This window comes from Anser cygnoides, chromosome 33, assembly GCF_040182565.1.
Source record: "Anser cygnoides isolate HZ-2024a breed goose chromosome 33, Taihu_goose_T2T_genome, whole genome shotgun sequence".
NCBI classification, from domain to species: Eukaryota; Metazoa; Chordata; class Aves; order Anseriformes; family Anatidae; genus Anser; species Anser cygnoides.
The window spans coordinates 2,499,509-2,513,833 of record NC_089905.1 but is presented as its reverse complement, the minus strand read 5'-3'; the positions used below and the strand labels follow the sequence as shown (position 1 = coordinate 2,513,833).

Genomic DNA, 14,325 nt, shown 5'->3' with positions numbered 1-14,325 from the left:
AGTGCAACCAGCGGCCCAACTGCCCCGGCTCAGAGGTTTGGGGAAAGTCTGGAAGAAGAAGGATGAAGAAATACCATGGGTCGAGAATGTGGTGCAATAGAGCTTTTATTGCAAGTCCAGGGGAGCAGGAAGATGGCAGAAAGGCAGCCCCTGTCCAGGAGCATCCACCAACTCCTTGGAAAAAGCACAGAGGATGGAACCAGAAATGACACCACAGGAACAGGAGGAAGGTGCTGGGTTGCGTATCACGGGGCAGCAAGTCCTGAAGAGAATCTCAAGCGGGGCAGGTAAAAGTCAGAGTTGCGCCCCATGCAGGCACGAGGCCCCCAAGCTCTGGAGGCCAGTGATGATGAAGGGGTGCCCTTCCTGCTGGTGTCATGGCGGGACATACCAGGGCAGCTCTGGAGCTCTCCTTTGTCAGAGGTTGGAGCCAGAGGTGGGCTTAGCAGGGCCCGCAGTTGCCACTGAGGTACCTGTGGCCCCGACGCCAGCCGCCATATCCGCAGCTGCCAAATGCTCCATAGCCCCCATAGCCTCCAAGGCCTCCATAGCCACCAAGGCCTCCGTAACCCCCAAGGCCTCCATAGCCCAAAAGGCCGCCATAGCCCCCAAGGCCTCCATAGCCCCCAAAGCCACCACGGCCTCCAAAAGTGCCGCCGAAGCCCCCTGCCACACCCGGGACTCCTGCCGAGCCGACCACGGCATGCTGCGGGAAGGAGCTGAGGATGGGCCCGGGCAAGGTGAGCACCGTGGCCGGGGGCTGGATCACCACGGTGGAGTCAGGGCACTGCCGCACGCAGGGCTCGTTGAAGCTGTCAGCCACTGGGGCCGGGGCAGCCACCCCACACACAGGAGCACACAGGCTGGAGCAGGACATCTTCCACGCAGGCAAGGAGTACTGCAAAGTGCAGGCAGAGTTAGGCAAGGATCTGGGGAGAGGCTGTACTGACGGAGGCAGGGAGAGAGCCCCGAGAAGCCTCCAAGAGCACGACTTACCAGGTGATCTGTTTAGAGACAAGTGGAGGAAGCAGGATAGAAGGCTGCGAAGCCCTCAGCCCTTTTATACCTGTCCCAGACAGCCTGTAACATCAGGCAGGGGGCGGTGGTGGAAGCCTCAGATATTCATGCAATAAAGCCAGCACAAATCATGACACACTTGGAGACGTGGAGCAATTATATCCCTCCCCATCAGGGACACTGTGGCTCAAACTTGCCCTGGGGAGCAGGGAGGTGATGGGAGTGACAAACCATGCCATTCAACTACATCAAAGGCCAGACACTGCTGAAGCTGACCTGAAACACCAATAAACCCTGATTTTTCCCTAATCCCAAACGTTCTCTATGTGGAAGAGTCACAGGCAATTGGCGGAAGATGTGCTTTGCAACCCTGTGCACAGCCAGCACGCCTGCCATTACCTCCCTTTTATGGGCTGGTAAACAGAGGTGGTGGAAGTTTGGGTAAAGGGATGAAGCCATCCTAACCACTTGCAAAAGCTCCCAAACATTCACCATCACCCTGTACAGGCAAGGACTGCAAGGCACTCAGGTGGGAGTTTAGGAGCATCCCTAACCATTGCCCTTTTCCCTGCCCCATGGGACATGTGCTACTCCTTGCTCTCCAATTCACCTGAAGGCCAAGCAAAGAGCTGTGGCTGTGTTGGCATTGTGGGTGAAGCCCAATCCGCCTGGGGGATTAGGAATTCATTGGGGTTTATTGGTGCCGTGAGGTCAGCTTCAGTAGCAGCTGGCCTTTCAAGACGTTATGTGTCACAGCTTGTTCCTCCCATCACATCCCTGTTCCCCTGCGCATGTTTGAGCCTCAGTGTCCCTGAAGGGGAAGGAATATAATTGCTCCACGTCTCCACGTGTGTCATGAAGGGTTTCAGTTTTATTGCATGAATATCTGGGGCTTCCAACTCTGTTCAATGCCGCAGGCTGTCTGAGACAGATATAAAAGGGCTGAGGGCTTTGCAGCCCTCTATCCTGCTTCCTCCACTTGTCTCTAAACAGATCACCTGGGTAAGTCGTGCTCTTGGAGGTTTCTCGGGGCTCTCTCCCTACCTCCATCAGTTCAGCCTCTCCCCAGATCCTTGCCTAATTCTGCCTGCCCTTTGCAGTACTCCTTGCCTGCGTGGAAGATGTCCTGCTCCAGCTTGTGTGCCCCTGTGTGTGGGGTGGCCGCCCCGGCCCCAGTGGCTGACAGTGCCAACGAGCCCTGCGTGCGGCAGTGCCCCGACTCCACCGTGGTGATCCAGCCCCCGGCCACGGTGCTCACCTTGCCCGGGCCCATCCTCAGCTCCTTCCCGCAGCATGCCGTGGTCGGCTCGGCCGGAGTCCCGGGTGTTGCAGGGGGCTTCGGCGGCACTTTTGGAGGCCGTGGTGGCTTTGGGGGCTATGGAGGCCTTGGGGGCTATGGCGGCCTTTTGGGCTATGGAGGCCTTGGTGGTTATGGAGGCCTTGGTGGCTATGGAGGCCTTGGAGGCTATGGGGGCTATGGAGCCTTTGGGAGCTGTGGATACGGAGGCTGGCGCCGGGGCCTCAGGTACCTCAGTGGCAGCTGTGGGCCCTGCTAAGCCCACCACTGGCTCCAGCCCCTGACGAAGGAGAGCTCCAGAGCTGCCCCGGAATGTCATAACATGACACCATCAGGAAGGCTCCCCTTTATCATCGCTGGTCTCCAGAGCATGGAGGCCTAATGCCTGCATGGGGCCCACCTCTGTCCTTCTCCTCCCTGCTTGAGCTTCTCTACAGGACTTGCTGCCCCATGACGATGCAGCCAAGCAACGGACGCCTCCTGTGGCATTGCGGCTGCTCACCAACGCTCTGCCTTCTGCAAGGAGTCATTGGCTGCCTTTCTGCCATCTCCCTGCTCCCCTGGACCTGAAATAAAAACTCTGTTGCACCTCATTCTGGACCCTGTCTTTTCTGTGACCCTTCCTCCGTTTGCTTCTTGCTGTAAGGCTAGGGAGCTGCCACCGCGGAGTCCTCAGGGGCCCCGTATGCACTCCCTCACCTCCTCCAAAAGCCCTGCGCATCACGGCCATTACAAGAGGGTTGCCACAGCCTCCCCAAGGGCAAAGGCCTGGTTAGAGTCAGCTGGGAGGCCACGGGACAGAGGAAGGAGGCGGAGGTCCACCCACCAGCCTTTCCTCCAGCCCCTCGGGTTTCCCTCCTCTTCCTCCCACATCTCCATGGAGCACTTGCATGCCTTTCCCCATCCCTGGGCCAGAAGCTCTCCCCTGATGAAGGAGGGCTCTAGAGCTTCCATGGAACATCCCTACCTGATGTTGCCAGGAAGGGCTCCTCTTCAGCATCCCTGGGCTTCAGAGCCTGGAGGTTTCATGCCTGCATGGGGCCCATCTCTGTCTTTGTCCTTCCTGCTTGAGCTTTTTTTCAGGACTTGCTGCCCCATGATGACACTGCCCAGCACCATACGCCTGTTCCTGTGGCATTGCTGATGCTCACCTCTTCTCTTGTTTATGCAAGGAGTCGGGCCTGCCCCTGGCCAGGGGCTACCCTTCTGCTGTCTCCATGCTCCCTTGGAACTGAAATAAAATCTCTGTTGCACCACATTTTCGACCCCATTTTTTGCATGTTCCTACCTCCATTCACTTCTTGCTGTGAGGCCAGGGAGCTGCCACCGGAGCATTTTCAGGGGCCCTGCAGGCGTTCCCTCAACTCCTCCAAATGCCCTGCACAGCACGGCCATTATAAGACGGTCAGCACAGCCTCCCTAAGGGCATAGGCCTGGTTAGAGCCAAGTGGAAGGCCACGGGACAGAGGAAGGAGGCGGAGGTCCTCCGACCAGCCTTTCCTCCAGCCCCTCGGGTTTCCCTCCTCTTCCTCCCACATCTCCATGGAGCACTTGCACGCCTTTCCCCACCACTGGGCCAGAAGCTCTTCCCTGTATACACAGCTTGCCTGCTTGTAGCTGGTGGACACAGCTCTGCCCGGGTAGGACAGCAGTGCTCCACACAGCCCCATACTGCAGACATGCTGCCAGGCCATGGCTGCCCTTCCTCACACACCAGCACACCAAGCGACCTGCACGGCCAGGCCCCCAGAACACCTGGCCACAACAGCTGTGAGGAGGCACGACTGCTGCCTCCCACCACTCTGCCCTCACCCAGCATGCAGGGGATGCTATGTGAGGCAGCACCCAGTGGTTGGCTGGGGGTCCTAGCACTGGAGCCTGGGGAGTGGTGTGGATGGGCAGAAATGGAAAAGAGGTCCTCAAGCACAAGAGGAGACACACAAACTTCTGCGCAGGTGGTGGAGGAAAGCTGTGGCTGCTCGGACAGTTTGCTGCTGTTTTCCCCTTCCCCTGTCTTGACAATTACGGGTGATGCATGTTCTCCTGAGCCCCCAGCAGTGAACAACTTGCTGCCCGACTGCTCTTCTTGATTTCCCTAGCAGGAACCGTCTCCAAGAAAGACCACTGTGCAGAGCCAGGATCACACAATCACGAGATGTTTGGGAAAGGAAGGGACATGAGGAGGGTACAGACACCCACCTCCTACTCAAGGCCTTTGTGCCCCCTGGCTCTGGATGGCTGCAATGGGTACATGATGTGAGGGGAACCTTGGGCAGACTTGGCTGTGTCTCCTTCACCCCTTCCCAGTGCCACCAGTTGCAGCTGGGCACATGAGCACAGTCAGCAGGTGGCAGGAGCCCTGACCATGCAGTGGCCGTCTCTCTGTCTCCCCAGACCTCCACGGGTGACCATAGAAAAGGCAATATAAAGAGGTCAAACATGCTGTGGTGGCTGTGCAAGACGTCTGTTTCTCTGTCGTGTTCTCAAAGAACATTGAGATTGAAAACATTGAGAACATTGCCATTCTTCCCGCTGAGAGAAGGGAGGAGGTTCAGGGGGCTGTCCTCTACAAGACCCACTGGGGACTCTGATCTTCAGTCGTAATGCCCTGCCCCAGCGGCCCAAAGGCCCCTTTAGCAAAGCCAGGAGTGCAACCAGCGGCCCAACTGCCCCGGCTCAGAGGTTTGGGGAAAGTCTGGAAGAAGAAGGATGAAGAAATACCATGGGTCGAGAATGTGGTGCAATAGAGCTTTTATTGCAAGTCCAGGGGAGCAGGAAGATGGCAGAAAGGCAGCCCCTGTCCAGGAGCATCCACCAACTCCTTGGAAAAAGCACAGAGGATGGAACCAGAAATGACACCACAGGAACAGGAGGAAGGTGCTGGGTTGCGTATCACGGGGCAGCAAGTCCTGAAGAGAATCTCAAGCGGGGCAGGTAAAAGTCAGAGTTGCGCCCCATGCAGGCACGAGGCCCCCAAGCTCTGGAGGCCAGTGATGATGAAGGGGTGCCCTTCCTGCTGGTGTCATGGCGGGACATACCAGGGCAGCTCTGGAGCTCTCCTTTGTCAGAGGTTGGAGCCAGAGGTGGGCTTAGCAGGGCCCGCAGTTGCCACTGAGGTACCTGTGGCCCCGACGCCAGCCGCCATATCCGCAGCTGCCAAATGCTCCATAGCCCCCATAGCCTCCAAGGCCTCCATAGCCACCAAGGCCTCCGTAACCCCCAAGGCCTCCATAGCCCAAAAGGCCGCCATAGCCCCCAAGGCCTCCATAGCCCCCAAAGCCACCACGGCCTCCAAAAGTGCCGCCGAAGCCCCCTGCCACACCCGGGACTCCTGCCGAGCCGACCACGGCATGCTGCGGGAAGGAGCTGAGGATGGGCCCGGGCAAGGTGAGCACCGTGGCCGGGGGCTGGATCACCACGGTGGAGTCAGGGCACTGCTGCACGCAGGGCTCGTTGAAGCTGTCAGCCACTGGGGCCGGGGCGGCTACCCCGCACACAGGAGCACACAGGCTGGAGCAGGACATCTTCCACGCAGGCAAGGAGTACTGCAAAGCGCAGGCAGAGTTAGGCAAGGATCTGGGGAGAGGCTGTACTGATGGAGGCAGGGAGAGAGCCCCGAGAAGCCTCCAAGAGCACGACTTACCAGGTGATCTGTTTAGAGACAAGTGGAGGAAGCAGGATAGAGGGCTGCGAAGCCCTCAGCCCTTTTATACCTGTCCCAGACAGCCTGCAACATCAGGCAGGGGGCGGTGGTGGAAGCCTCAGATATTCATGCAATAAAGCCAGCACAAATCATGACACACTTGGAGACGTGGAGCAATTATATCCCTCCCCATCAGGGACACTGTGGCTCAAACTTGCCCTGGGGAGCAGGGAGGTGATGGGAGTGACAAACCATGCCATTCAACTACATCAAAGGCCAGACACTGCTGAAGCTGACCTGAAACACCAATAAACCCTGATTTTTCCCTAATCCCAAACGTTCTCTATGTGGAAGAGTCACAGGCAATTGGCGGAAGATGTGCTTTGCAACCCTGTGCACAGCCAGCACGCCTGCCATTACCTCCCTTTTATGGGCTGGTAAACAGAGGTGGTGGAAGTTTGGGTAAAGGGATGAAGCCATCCTAACCACTTGCAAAAGCTCCCAAACATTCACCGTCACCCTGTACAGGCAAGGACTGCAAGGCACTCAGGTGGGAGTTTAGGAGCATCCCTAACCATTGCCCTTTTCCCTGCCCCATGGGACATGTGCTACTCCTTGCTCTCCAATTCACCTGAAGGCCAAGCAAAGAGCTGTGGCTGTGTTGGCATTGTGGGTGAAGCCCAATCCGCCTGGGGGATTAGGAATTCATTGGGGTTTATTGGTGCCGTGAGGTCAGCTTCAGTAGCAGCTGGCCTTTCAAGACGTTATGTGTCACAGCTTGTTCCTCCCATCACATCCCTGTTCCCCTGCGCATGTTTGAGCCTCAGTGTCCCTGAAGGGGAAGGAATATAATTGCTCCACGTCTCCACGTGTGTCATGAAGGGTTTCAGTTTTATTGCATGAATATCTGGGGCTTCCAACTCTGTTCAATGCCGCAGGCTGTCTGAGACAGATATAAAAGGGCTGAGGGCTTTGCAGCCCTCTATCCTGCTTCCTCCACTTGTCTCTAAACAGATCACCTGGGTAAGTCGTGCTCTTGGAGGTTTCTCGGGGCTCTCTCCCTACCTCCATCAGTTCAGCCTCTCCCCAGATCCTTGCCTAATTCTGCCTGCCCTTTGCAGTACTCCTTGCCTGCGTGGAAGATGTCCTGCTCCAGCTTGTGTGCCCCTGTGTGTGGGGTGGCCGCCCCGGCCCCAGTGGCTGACAGTGCCAACGAGCCCTGCGTGCGGCAGTGCCCCGACTCCACCGTGGTGATCCAGCCCCCGGCCACGGTGCTCACCTTGCCCGGGCCCATCCTCAGCTCCTTCCCGCAGCATGCCGTGGTCGGCTCGGCCGGAGTCCCGGGTGTGGCAGGGGGCTTCGGCGGCACTTTTGGAGGCCGTGGTGGCTTTGGGGGCTATGGAGGCCTTGGGGGCTATGGCGGCCTTTTGGGCTATGGAGGCCTTGGTGGTTATGGAGGCCTTGGGGGCTATGGAGGCCTTGGAGGCTATGGGGGCTATGGAGCCTTTGGGAGCTGTGGATACGGAGGCTGGCGCCGGGGCCTCAGGTACCTCAGTGGCAGCTGTGGGCCCTGCTAAGCCCACCACTGGCTCCAGCCCCTGACGAAGGAGAGCTTCAGAGCTGCCCCGGAATGTCATAACATGACACCATCAGGAAGGCTCCCCTTTATCATCGCTGGTCTCCAGAGCATGGAGGCCTAATGCCTGCATGGGGCCCACCTCTGTCCTTCTCCTCCCTGCTTGAGCTTCTCTACAGGACTTGCTGCCCCATGACGATGCAGCCAAGCAACGGACGCCTCCTGTGGCATTGCGGCTGCTCACCAACGCTCTGCCTTCTGCAAGGAGTCATTGGCTGCCTTTCTGCCATCTCCCTGCTCCCCTGGACCTGAAATAAAAACTCTGTTGCACCTCATTCTGGACCCTGTCTTTTCTGTGACCCTTCCTCCGTTTGCTTCTTGCTGTAAGGCTAGGGAGCTGCCACCGCGGAGTCCTCAGGGGCCCCGTATGCACTCCCTCACCTCCTCCAAAAGCCCTGCGCATCACGGCCATTACAAGAGGGTTGCCACAGCCTCCCCAAGGGCAAAGGCCTGGTTAGAGTCAGCTGGGAGGCCACGGGACAGAGGAAGGAGGCGGAGGTCCACCCACCAGCCTTTCCTCCAGCCCCTCGGGTTTCCCTCCTCTTCCTCCCACATCTCCATGGAGCACTTGCATGCCTTTCCCCATCCCTGGGCCAGAAGCTCTCCCCTGATGAAGGAGGGCTCTAGAGCTTCCATGGAACATCCCTACCTGATGTTGCCAGGAAGGGCTCCTCTTCAGCATCCCTGGGCTTCAGAGCCTGGAGGTTTCATGCCTGCATGGGGCCCATCTCTGTCTTTGTCCTTCCTGCTTGAGCTTTTTTTCAGGACTTGCTGCCCCATGATGACACTGCCCAGCACCATACGCCTGTTCCTGTGGCATTGCTGATGCTCACCTCTTCTCTTGTTTATGCAAGGAGTCGGGCCTGCCCCTGGCCAGGGGCTACCCTTCTGCTGTCTCCATGCTCCCTTGGAACTGAAATAAAATCTCTGTTGCACCACATTTTCGACCCCATTTTTTGCATGTTCCTACCTCCATTCACTTCTTGCTGTGAGGCCAGGGAGCTGCCACCGGAGCATTTTCAGGGGCCCTGCAGGCGTTCCCTCAACTCCTCCAAATGCCCTGCACAGCACGGCCATTATAAGACGGTCAGCACAGCCTCCCTAAGGGCATAGGCCTGGTTAGAGCCAAGTGGAAGGCCACGGGACAGAGGAAGGAGGCGGAGGTCCTCCGACCAGCCTTTCCTCCAGCCCCTCGGGTTTCCCTCCTCTTCCTCCCACATCTCCATGGAGCACTTGCACGCCTTTCCCCACCACTGGGCCAGAAGCTCTTCCCTGTATACACAGCTTGCCTGCTTGTAGCTGGTGGACACAGCTCTGCCCGGGTAGGACAGCAGTGCTCCACACAGCCCCATACTGCAGACATGCTGCCAGGCCATGGCTGCCCTTCCTCACACACCAGCACACCAAGCGACCTGCACGGCCAGGCCCCCAGAACACCTGGCCACAACAGCTGTGAGGAGGCACGACTGCTGCCTCCCACCACTCTGCCCTCACCCAGCATGCAGGGGATGCTATGTGAGGCAGCACCCAGTGGTTGGCTGGGGGTCCTAGCACTGGAGCCTGGGGAGTGGTGTGGATGGGCAGAAATGGAAAAGAGGTCCTCAAGCACAAGAGGAGACACACAAACTTCTGCGCAGGTGGTGGAGGAAAGCTGTGGCTGCTCGGACAGTTTGCTGCTGTTTTCCCCTTCCCCTGTCTTGACAATTACGGGTGATGCATGTTCTCCTGAGCCCCCAGCAGTGAACAACTTGCTGCCCGACTGCTCTTCTTGATTTCCCTAGCAGGAACCGTCTCCAAGAAAGACCACTGTGCAGAGCCAGGATCACACAATCACGAGATGTTTGGGAAAGGAAGGGACATGAGGAGGGTACAGACACCCACCTCCTACTCAAGGCCTTTGTGCCCCCTGGCTCTGGATGGCTGCAATGGGTACATGATGTGAGGGGAACCTTGGGCAGACTTGGCTGTGTCTCCTTCACCCCTTCCCAGTGCCACCAGTTGCAGCTGGGCACATGAGCACAGTCAGCAGGTGGCAGGAGCCCTGACCATGCAGTGGCCGTCTCTCTGTCTCCCCAGACCTCCACGGGTGACCATAGAAAAGGCAATATAAAGAGGTCAAACATGCTGTGGTGGCTGTGCAAGACGTCTGTTTCTCTGTCGTGTTCTCAAAGAACATTGAGATTGAAAACATTGAGAACATTGCCATTCTTCCCGCTGAGAGAAGGGAGGAGGTTCAGGGGGCTGTCCTCTACAAGACCCACTGGGGACTCTGATCTTCAGTCGTAATGCCCTGCCCCAGCGGCCCAAAGGCCCCTTTAGCAAAGCCAGGAGTGCAACCAGCGGCCCAACTGCCCCGGCTCAGAGGTTTGGGGAAAGTCTGGAAGAAGAAGGATGAAGAAATACCATGGGTCGAGAATGTGGTGCAATAGAGCTTTTATTGCAAGTCCAGGGGAGCAGGAAGATGGCAGAAAGGCAGCCCCTGTCCAGGAGCATCCACCAACTCCTTGGAAAAAGCACAGAGGATGGAACCAGAAATGACACCACAGGAACAGGAGGAAGGTGCTGGGTTGCGTATCACGGGGCAGCAAGTCCTGAAGAGAATCTCAAGCGGGGCAGGTAAAAGTCAGAGTTGCGCCCCATGCAGGCACGAGGCCCCCAAGCTCTGGAGGCCAGTGATGATGAAGGGGTGCCCTTCCTGCTGGTGTCATGGCGCGACATACCAGGGCAGCTCTGGAGCTCTCCTTTGTCAGAGGTTGGAGCCAGAGGTGGGCTTAGCAGGGCCCGCAGTTGCCACTGAGGTACCTGTGGCCCCGACGCCAGCCGCCATATCCGCAGCTGCCAAATGCTCCATAGCCCCCATAGCCTCCAAGGCCTCCATAGCCACCAAGGCCTCCGTAACCCCCAAGGCCTCCATAGCCCAAAAGGCCGCCATAGCCCCCAAGGCCTCCATAGCCCCCAAAGCCACCACGGCCTCCAAAAGTGCCGCCGAAGCCCCCTGCCACACCCGGGACTCCTGCCGAGCCGACCACGGCATGCTGCGGGAAGGAGCTGAGGATGGGCCCGGGCAAGGTGAGCACCGTGGCCGGGGGCTGGATCACCACGGTGGAGTCAGGGCACTGCCGCACGCAGGGCTCGTTGAAGCTGTCAGCCACTGGGGCCGGGGCAGCCACCCCACACACAGGAGCACACAGGCTGGAGCAGGACATCTTCCACGCAGGCAAGGAGTACTGCAAAGTGCAGGCAGAGTTAGGCAAGGATCTGGGGAGAGGCTGTACTGATGGAGGCAGGGAGAGAGCCCCGAGAAGCCTCCAAGAGCACGACTTACCAGGTGATCTGTTTAGAGACAAGTGGAGGAAGCAGGATAGAAGGCTGCGAAGCCCTCAGCCCTTTTATACCTGTCCCAGACAGCCTGTAACATCAGGCAGGGGGCGGTGGTGGAAGCCTCAGATATTCATGCAATAAAGCCAGCACAAATCATGACACACTTGGAGACGTGGAGCAATTATATCCCTCCCCATCAGGGACACTGTGGCTCAAACTTGCCCTGGGGAGCAGGGAGGTGATGGGAGTGACAAACCATGCCATTCAACTACATCAAAGGCCAGACACTGCTGAAGCTGACCTGAAACACCAATAAACCCTGATTTTTCCCTAATCCCAAACGTTCTCTATGTGGAAGAGTCACAGGCAATTGGCGGAAGATGTGCTTTGCAACCCTGTGCACAGCCAGCACGCCTGCCATTACCTCCCTTTTATGGGCTGGTAAACAGAGGTGGTGGAAGTTTGGGTAAAGGGATGAAGCCATCCTAACCACTTGCAAAAGCTCCCAAACATTCACCATCACCCTGTACAGGCAAGGACTGCAAGGCACTCAGGTGGGAGTTTAGGAGCATCCCTAACCATTGCCCTTTTCCCTGCCCCATGGGACATGTGCTACTCCTTGCTCTCCAATTCACCTGAAGGCCAAGCAAAGAGCTGTGGCTGTGTTGGCATTGTGGGTGAAGCCCAATCCGCCTGGGGGATTAGGAATTCATTGGGGTTTATTGGTGCCGTGAGGTCAGCTTCAGTAGCAGCTGGCCTTTCAAGACGTTATGTGTCACAGCTTGTTCCTCCCATCACATCCCTGTTCCCCTGCGCATGTTTGAGCCTCAGTGTCCCTGAAGGGGAAGGAATATAATTGCTCCACGTCTCCACGTGTGTCATGAAGGGTTTCAGTTTTATTGCATGAATATCTGGGGCTTCCAACTCTGTTCAATGCCGCAGGCTGTCTGAGACAGATATAAAAGGGCTGAGGGCTTTGCAGCCCTCTATCCTGCTTCCTCCACTTGTCTCTAAACAGATCACCTGGGTAAGTCGTGCTCTTGGAGGTTTCTCGGGGCTCTCTCCCTACCTCCATCAGTTCAGCCTCTCCCCAGATCCTTGCCTAATTCTGCCTGCCCTTTGCAGTACTCCTTGCCTGCGTGGAAGATGTCCTGCTCCAGCTTGTGTGCCCCTGTGTGTGGGGTGGCCGCCCCGGCCCCAGTGGCTGACAGTGCCAACGAGCCCTGCGTGCGGCAGTGCCCCGACTCCACCGTGGTGATCCAGCCCCCGGCCACGGTGCTCACCTTGCCCGGGCCCATCCTCAGCTCCTTCCCGCAGCATGCCGTGGTCGGCTCGGCCGGAGTCCCGGGTGTGGCAGGGGGCTTCGGCGGCACTTTTGGAGGCCGTGGTGGCTTTGGGGGCTATGGAGGCCTTGGGGGCTATGGCGGCCTTTTGGGCTATGGAGGCCTTGGTGGTTATGGAGGCCTTGGGGGCTATGGAGGCCTTGGAGGCTATGGGGGCTATGGAGCCTTTGGGAGCTGTGGATACGGAGGCTGGCGCCGGGGCCTCAGGTACCTCAGTGGCAGCTGTGGGCCCTGCTAAGCCCACCACTGGCTCCAGCCCCTGACGAAGGAGAGCTCCAGAGCTGCCCCGGAATGTCATAACATGACACCATCAGGAAGGCTCCCCTTTATCATCGCTGGTCTCCAGAGCATGGAGGCCTAATGCCTGCATGGGGCCCACCTCTGTCCTTCTCCTCCCTGCTTGAGCTTCTCTACAGGACTTGCTGCCCCATGACGATGCAGCCAAGCAACGGACGCCTCCTGTGGCATTGCGGCTGCTCACCAACGCTCTGCCTTCTGCAAGGAGTCATTGGCTGCCTTTCTGCCATCTCCCTGCTCCCCTGGACCTGAAATAAAAACTCTGTTGCACCTCATTCTGGACCCTGTCTTTTCTGTGACCCTTCCTCCGTTTGCTTCTTGCTGTAAGGCTAGGGAGCTGCCACCGCGGAGTCCTCAGGGGCCCCGTATGCACTCCCTCACCTCCTCCAAAAGCCCTGCGCATCACGGCCATTACAAGAGGGTTGCCACAGCCTCCCCAAGGGCAAAGGCCTGGTTAGAGTCAGCTGGGAGGCCACGGGACAGAGGAAGGAGGCGGAGGTCCACCCACCAGCCTTTCCTCCAGCCCCTCGGGTTTCCCTCCTCTTCCTCCCACATCTCCATGGAGCACTTGCATGCCTTTCCCCATCCCTGGGCCAGAAGCTCTCCCCTGATGAAGGAGGGCTCTAGAGCTTCCATGGAACATCCCTACCTGATGTTGCCAGGAAGGGCTCCTCTTCAGCATCCCTGGGCTTCAGAGCCTGGAGGTTTCGTGCCTGCATGGGGCCCATCTCTGTCTTTGTCCTTCCTGCTTGAGCTTTTTTTCAGGACTTGCTGCCCCATGATGACACTGCCCAGCACCATACGCCTGTTCCTGTGGCATTGCTGATGCTCACCTCTTCTCTTGTTTATGCAAGGAGTCGGGCCTGCCCCTGGCCAGGGGCTACCCTTCTGCTGTCTCCATGCTCCCTTGGAACTGAAATAAAATCTCTGTTGCACCACATTTTCGACCCCATTTTTTGCATGTTCCTACCTCCATTCACTTCTTGCTGTGAGGCCAGGGAGCTGCCACCGGAGCATTTTCAGGGGCCCTGCAGGCGTTCCCTCAACTCCTCCAAATGCCCTGCACAGCACGGCCATTATAAGACGGTCAGCACAGCCTCCCTAAGGGCATAGGCCTGGTTAGAGCCAAGTGGAAGGCCACGGGACAGAGGAAGGAGGCGGAGGTCCTCCGACCAGCCTTTCCTCCAGCCCCTCGGGTTTCCCTCCTCTTCCTCCCACATCTCCATGGAGCACTTGCACGCCTTTCCCCACCACTGGGCCAGAAGCTCTTCCCTGTATACACAGCTTGCCTGCTTGTAGCTGGTGGACACAGCTCTGCCCGGGTAGGACAGCAGTGCTCCACACAGCCCCATACTGCAGACATGCTGCCAGGCCATGGCTGCCCTTCCTCACACACCAGCACACCAAGCGACCTGCACGGCCAGGCCCCCAGAACACCTGGCCACAACAGCTGTGAGGAGGCACGACTGCTGCCTCCCACCACTCTGCCCTCACCCAGCATGCAGGGGATGCTATGTGAGGCAGCACCCAGTGGTTGGCTGGGGGTCCTAGCACTGGAGCCTGGGGAGTGGTGTGGATGGGCAGAAATGGAAAAGAGGTCCTCAAGCACAAGAGGAGACACACAAACTTCTGCGCAGGTGGTGGAGGAAAGCTGTGGCTGCTCGGACAGTTTGCTGCTGTTTTCCCCTTCCCCTGTCTTGACAATTACGGGTGATGCATGTTCTCCTGAGCCCCCAGCAGTGAACAACTTGCTGCCCGACTGCTCTTCTTG

General features: G+C 58.1%; 6 protein-coding genes across 6 annotated transcripts; 3 read left to right on the top strand and 3 right to left on the bottom strand.

Moving 5' to 3' along the window:
* Positions 1-87: 87 nt before the first annotated feature.
* Positions 88-1,100, bottom strand: LOC125180243 (claw keratin-like). The gene is made up of 2 exons (XM_066986259.1): positions 997-1,100; positions 88-898 (listed from the first exon to the last, which is right to left on the bottom strand). The coding sequence occupies exon 2, from the start codon at positions 875-877 to the stop codon at positions 443-445; it is 435 nt and encodes a 144-aa protein (XP_066842360.1). The 5' UTR covers positions 878-898; positions 997-1,100; the 3' UTR covers positions 88-442.
* A 789-nt stretch (positions 1,101-1,889) lies between these two features.
* On the top strand, positions 1,890-2,907 carry LOC136788175 (claw keratin-like). The gene is made up of 2 exons (XM_066986258.1): positions 1,890-2,019; positions 2,118-2,907. Exon 2 carries the CDS (start codon positions 2,139-2,141, stop codon positions 2,571-2,573), a length of 435 nt encoding a protein of 144 aa, XP_066842359.1. The 5' UTR covers positions 1,890-2,019; positions 2,118-2,138; the 3' UTR covers positions 2,574-2,907.
* A 2,141-nt stretch (positions 2,908-5,048) lies between these two features.
* LOC136788183 (claw keratin-like) lies at positions 5,049-5,992 on the bottom strand. Its single transcript, XM_066986267.1, has 2 exons — positions 5,958-5,992; positions 5,049-5,859 (listed from the first exon to the last, which is right to left on the bottom strand). The coding sequence occupies exon 2, from the start codon at positions 5,836-5,838 to the stop codon at positions 5,404-5,406; it is 435 nt and encodes a 144-aa protein (XP_066842368.1). The 5' UTR covers positions 5,839-5,859; positions 5,958-5,992; the 3' UTR covers positions 5,049-5,403.
* Positions 5,993-6,849: 857 nt separating this feature from the next.
* Positions 6,850-7,868, top strand: LOC125180244 (claw keratin-like). The gene is made up of 2 exons (XM_048049279.2): positions 6,850-6,980; positions 7,079-7,868. The coding sequence occupies exon 2, from the start codon at positions 7,100-7,102 to the stop codon at positions 7,532-7,534; it is 435 nt and encodes a 144-aa protein (XP_047905236.1). The 5' UTR covers positions 6,850-6,980; positions 7,079-7,099; the 3' UTR covers positions 7,535-7,868.
* A 2,361-nt stretch (positions 7,869-10,229) lies between these two features.
* LOC136788180 (claw keratin-like) lies at positions 10,230-11,023 on the bottom strand. The gene is made up of 2 exons (XM_066986263.1): positions 10,919-11,023; positions 10,230-10,820 (listed from the first exon to the last, which is right to left on the bottom strand). The coding sequence occupies exon 2, from the start codon at positions 10,797-10,799 to the stop codon at positions 10,365-10,367; it is 435 nt and encodes a 144-aa protein (XP_066842364.1). The 5' UTR covers positions 10,800-10,820; positions 10,919-11,023; the 3' UTR covers positions 10,230-10,364.
* Positions 11,024-11,810: 787 nt separating this feature from the next.
* On the top strand, positions 11,811-12,829 carry LOC136788179 (claw keratin-like). Its single transcript, XM_066986262.1, has 2 exons — positions 11,811-11,941; positions 12,040-12,829. The coding sequence occupies exon 2, from the start codon at positions 12,061-12,063 to the stop codon at positions 12,493-12,495; it is 435 nt and encodes a 144-aa protein (XP_066842363.1). The 5' UTR covers positions 11,811-11,941; positions 12,040-12,060; the 3' UTR covers positions 12,496-12,829.
* The last annotated feature ends 1,496 nt before the right edge of the window (positions 12,830-14,325 follow it).

Bases quoted from the DNA above. Each gene is read 5' to 3' on its own strand.
- LOC136788179 (XM_066986262.1), top strand. From the start codon at position 12,061: ATGTCCTGCTCCAGCTTGTGTGCCCCTGTGTGTGGGGTGGCCGCCCCG.
- LOC125180243 (XM_066986259.1), bottom strand. From the start codon at position 877: ATGTCCTGCTCCAGCCTGTGTGCTCCTGTGTGTGGGGTGGCTGCCCCG.
- LOC136788175 (XM_066986258.1), top strand. From the start codon at position 2,139: ATGTCCTGCTCCAGCTTGTGTGCCCCTGTGTGTGGGGTGGCCGCCCCG.
- LOC136788180 (XM_066986263.1), bottom strand. From the start codon at position 10,799: ATGTCCTGCTCCAGCCTGTGTGCTCCTGTGTGTGGGGTGGCTGCCCCG.
- LOC125180244 (XM_048049279.2), top strand. From the start codon at position 7,100: ATGTCCTGCTCCAGCTTGTGTGCCCCTGTGTGTGGGGTGGCCGCCCCG.
- LOC136788183 (XM_066986267.1), bottom strand. From the start codon at position 5,838: ATGTCCTGCTCCAGCCTGTGTGCTCCTGTGTGCGGGGTAGCCGCCCCG.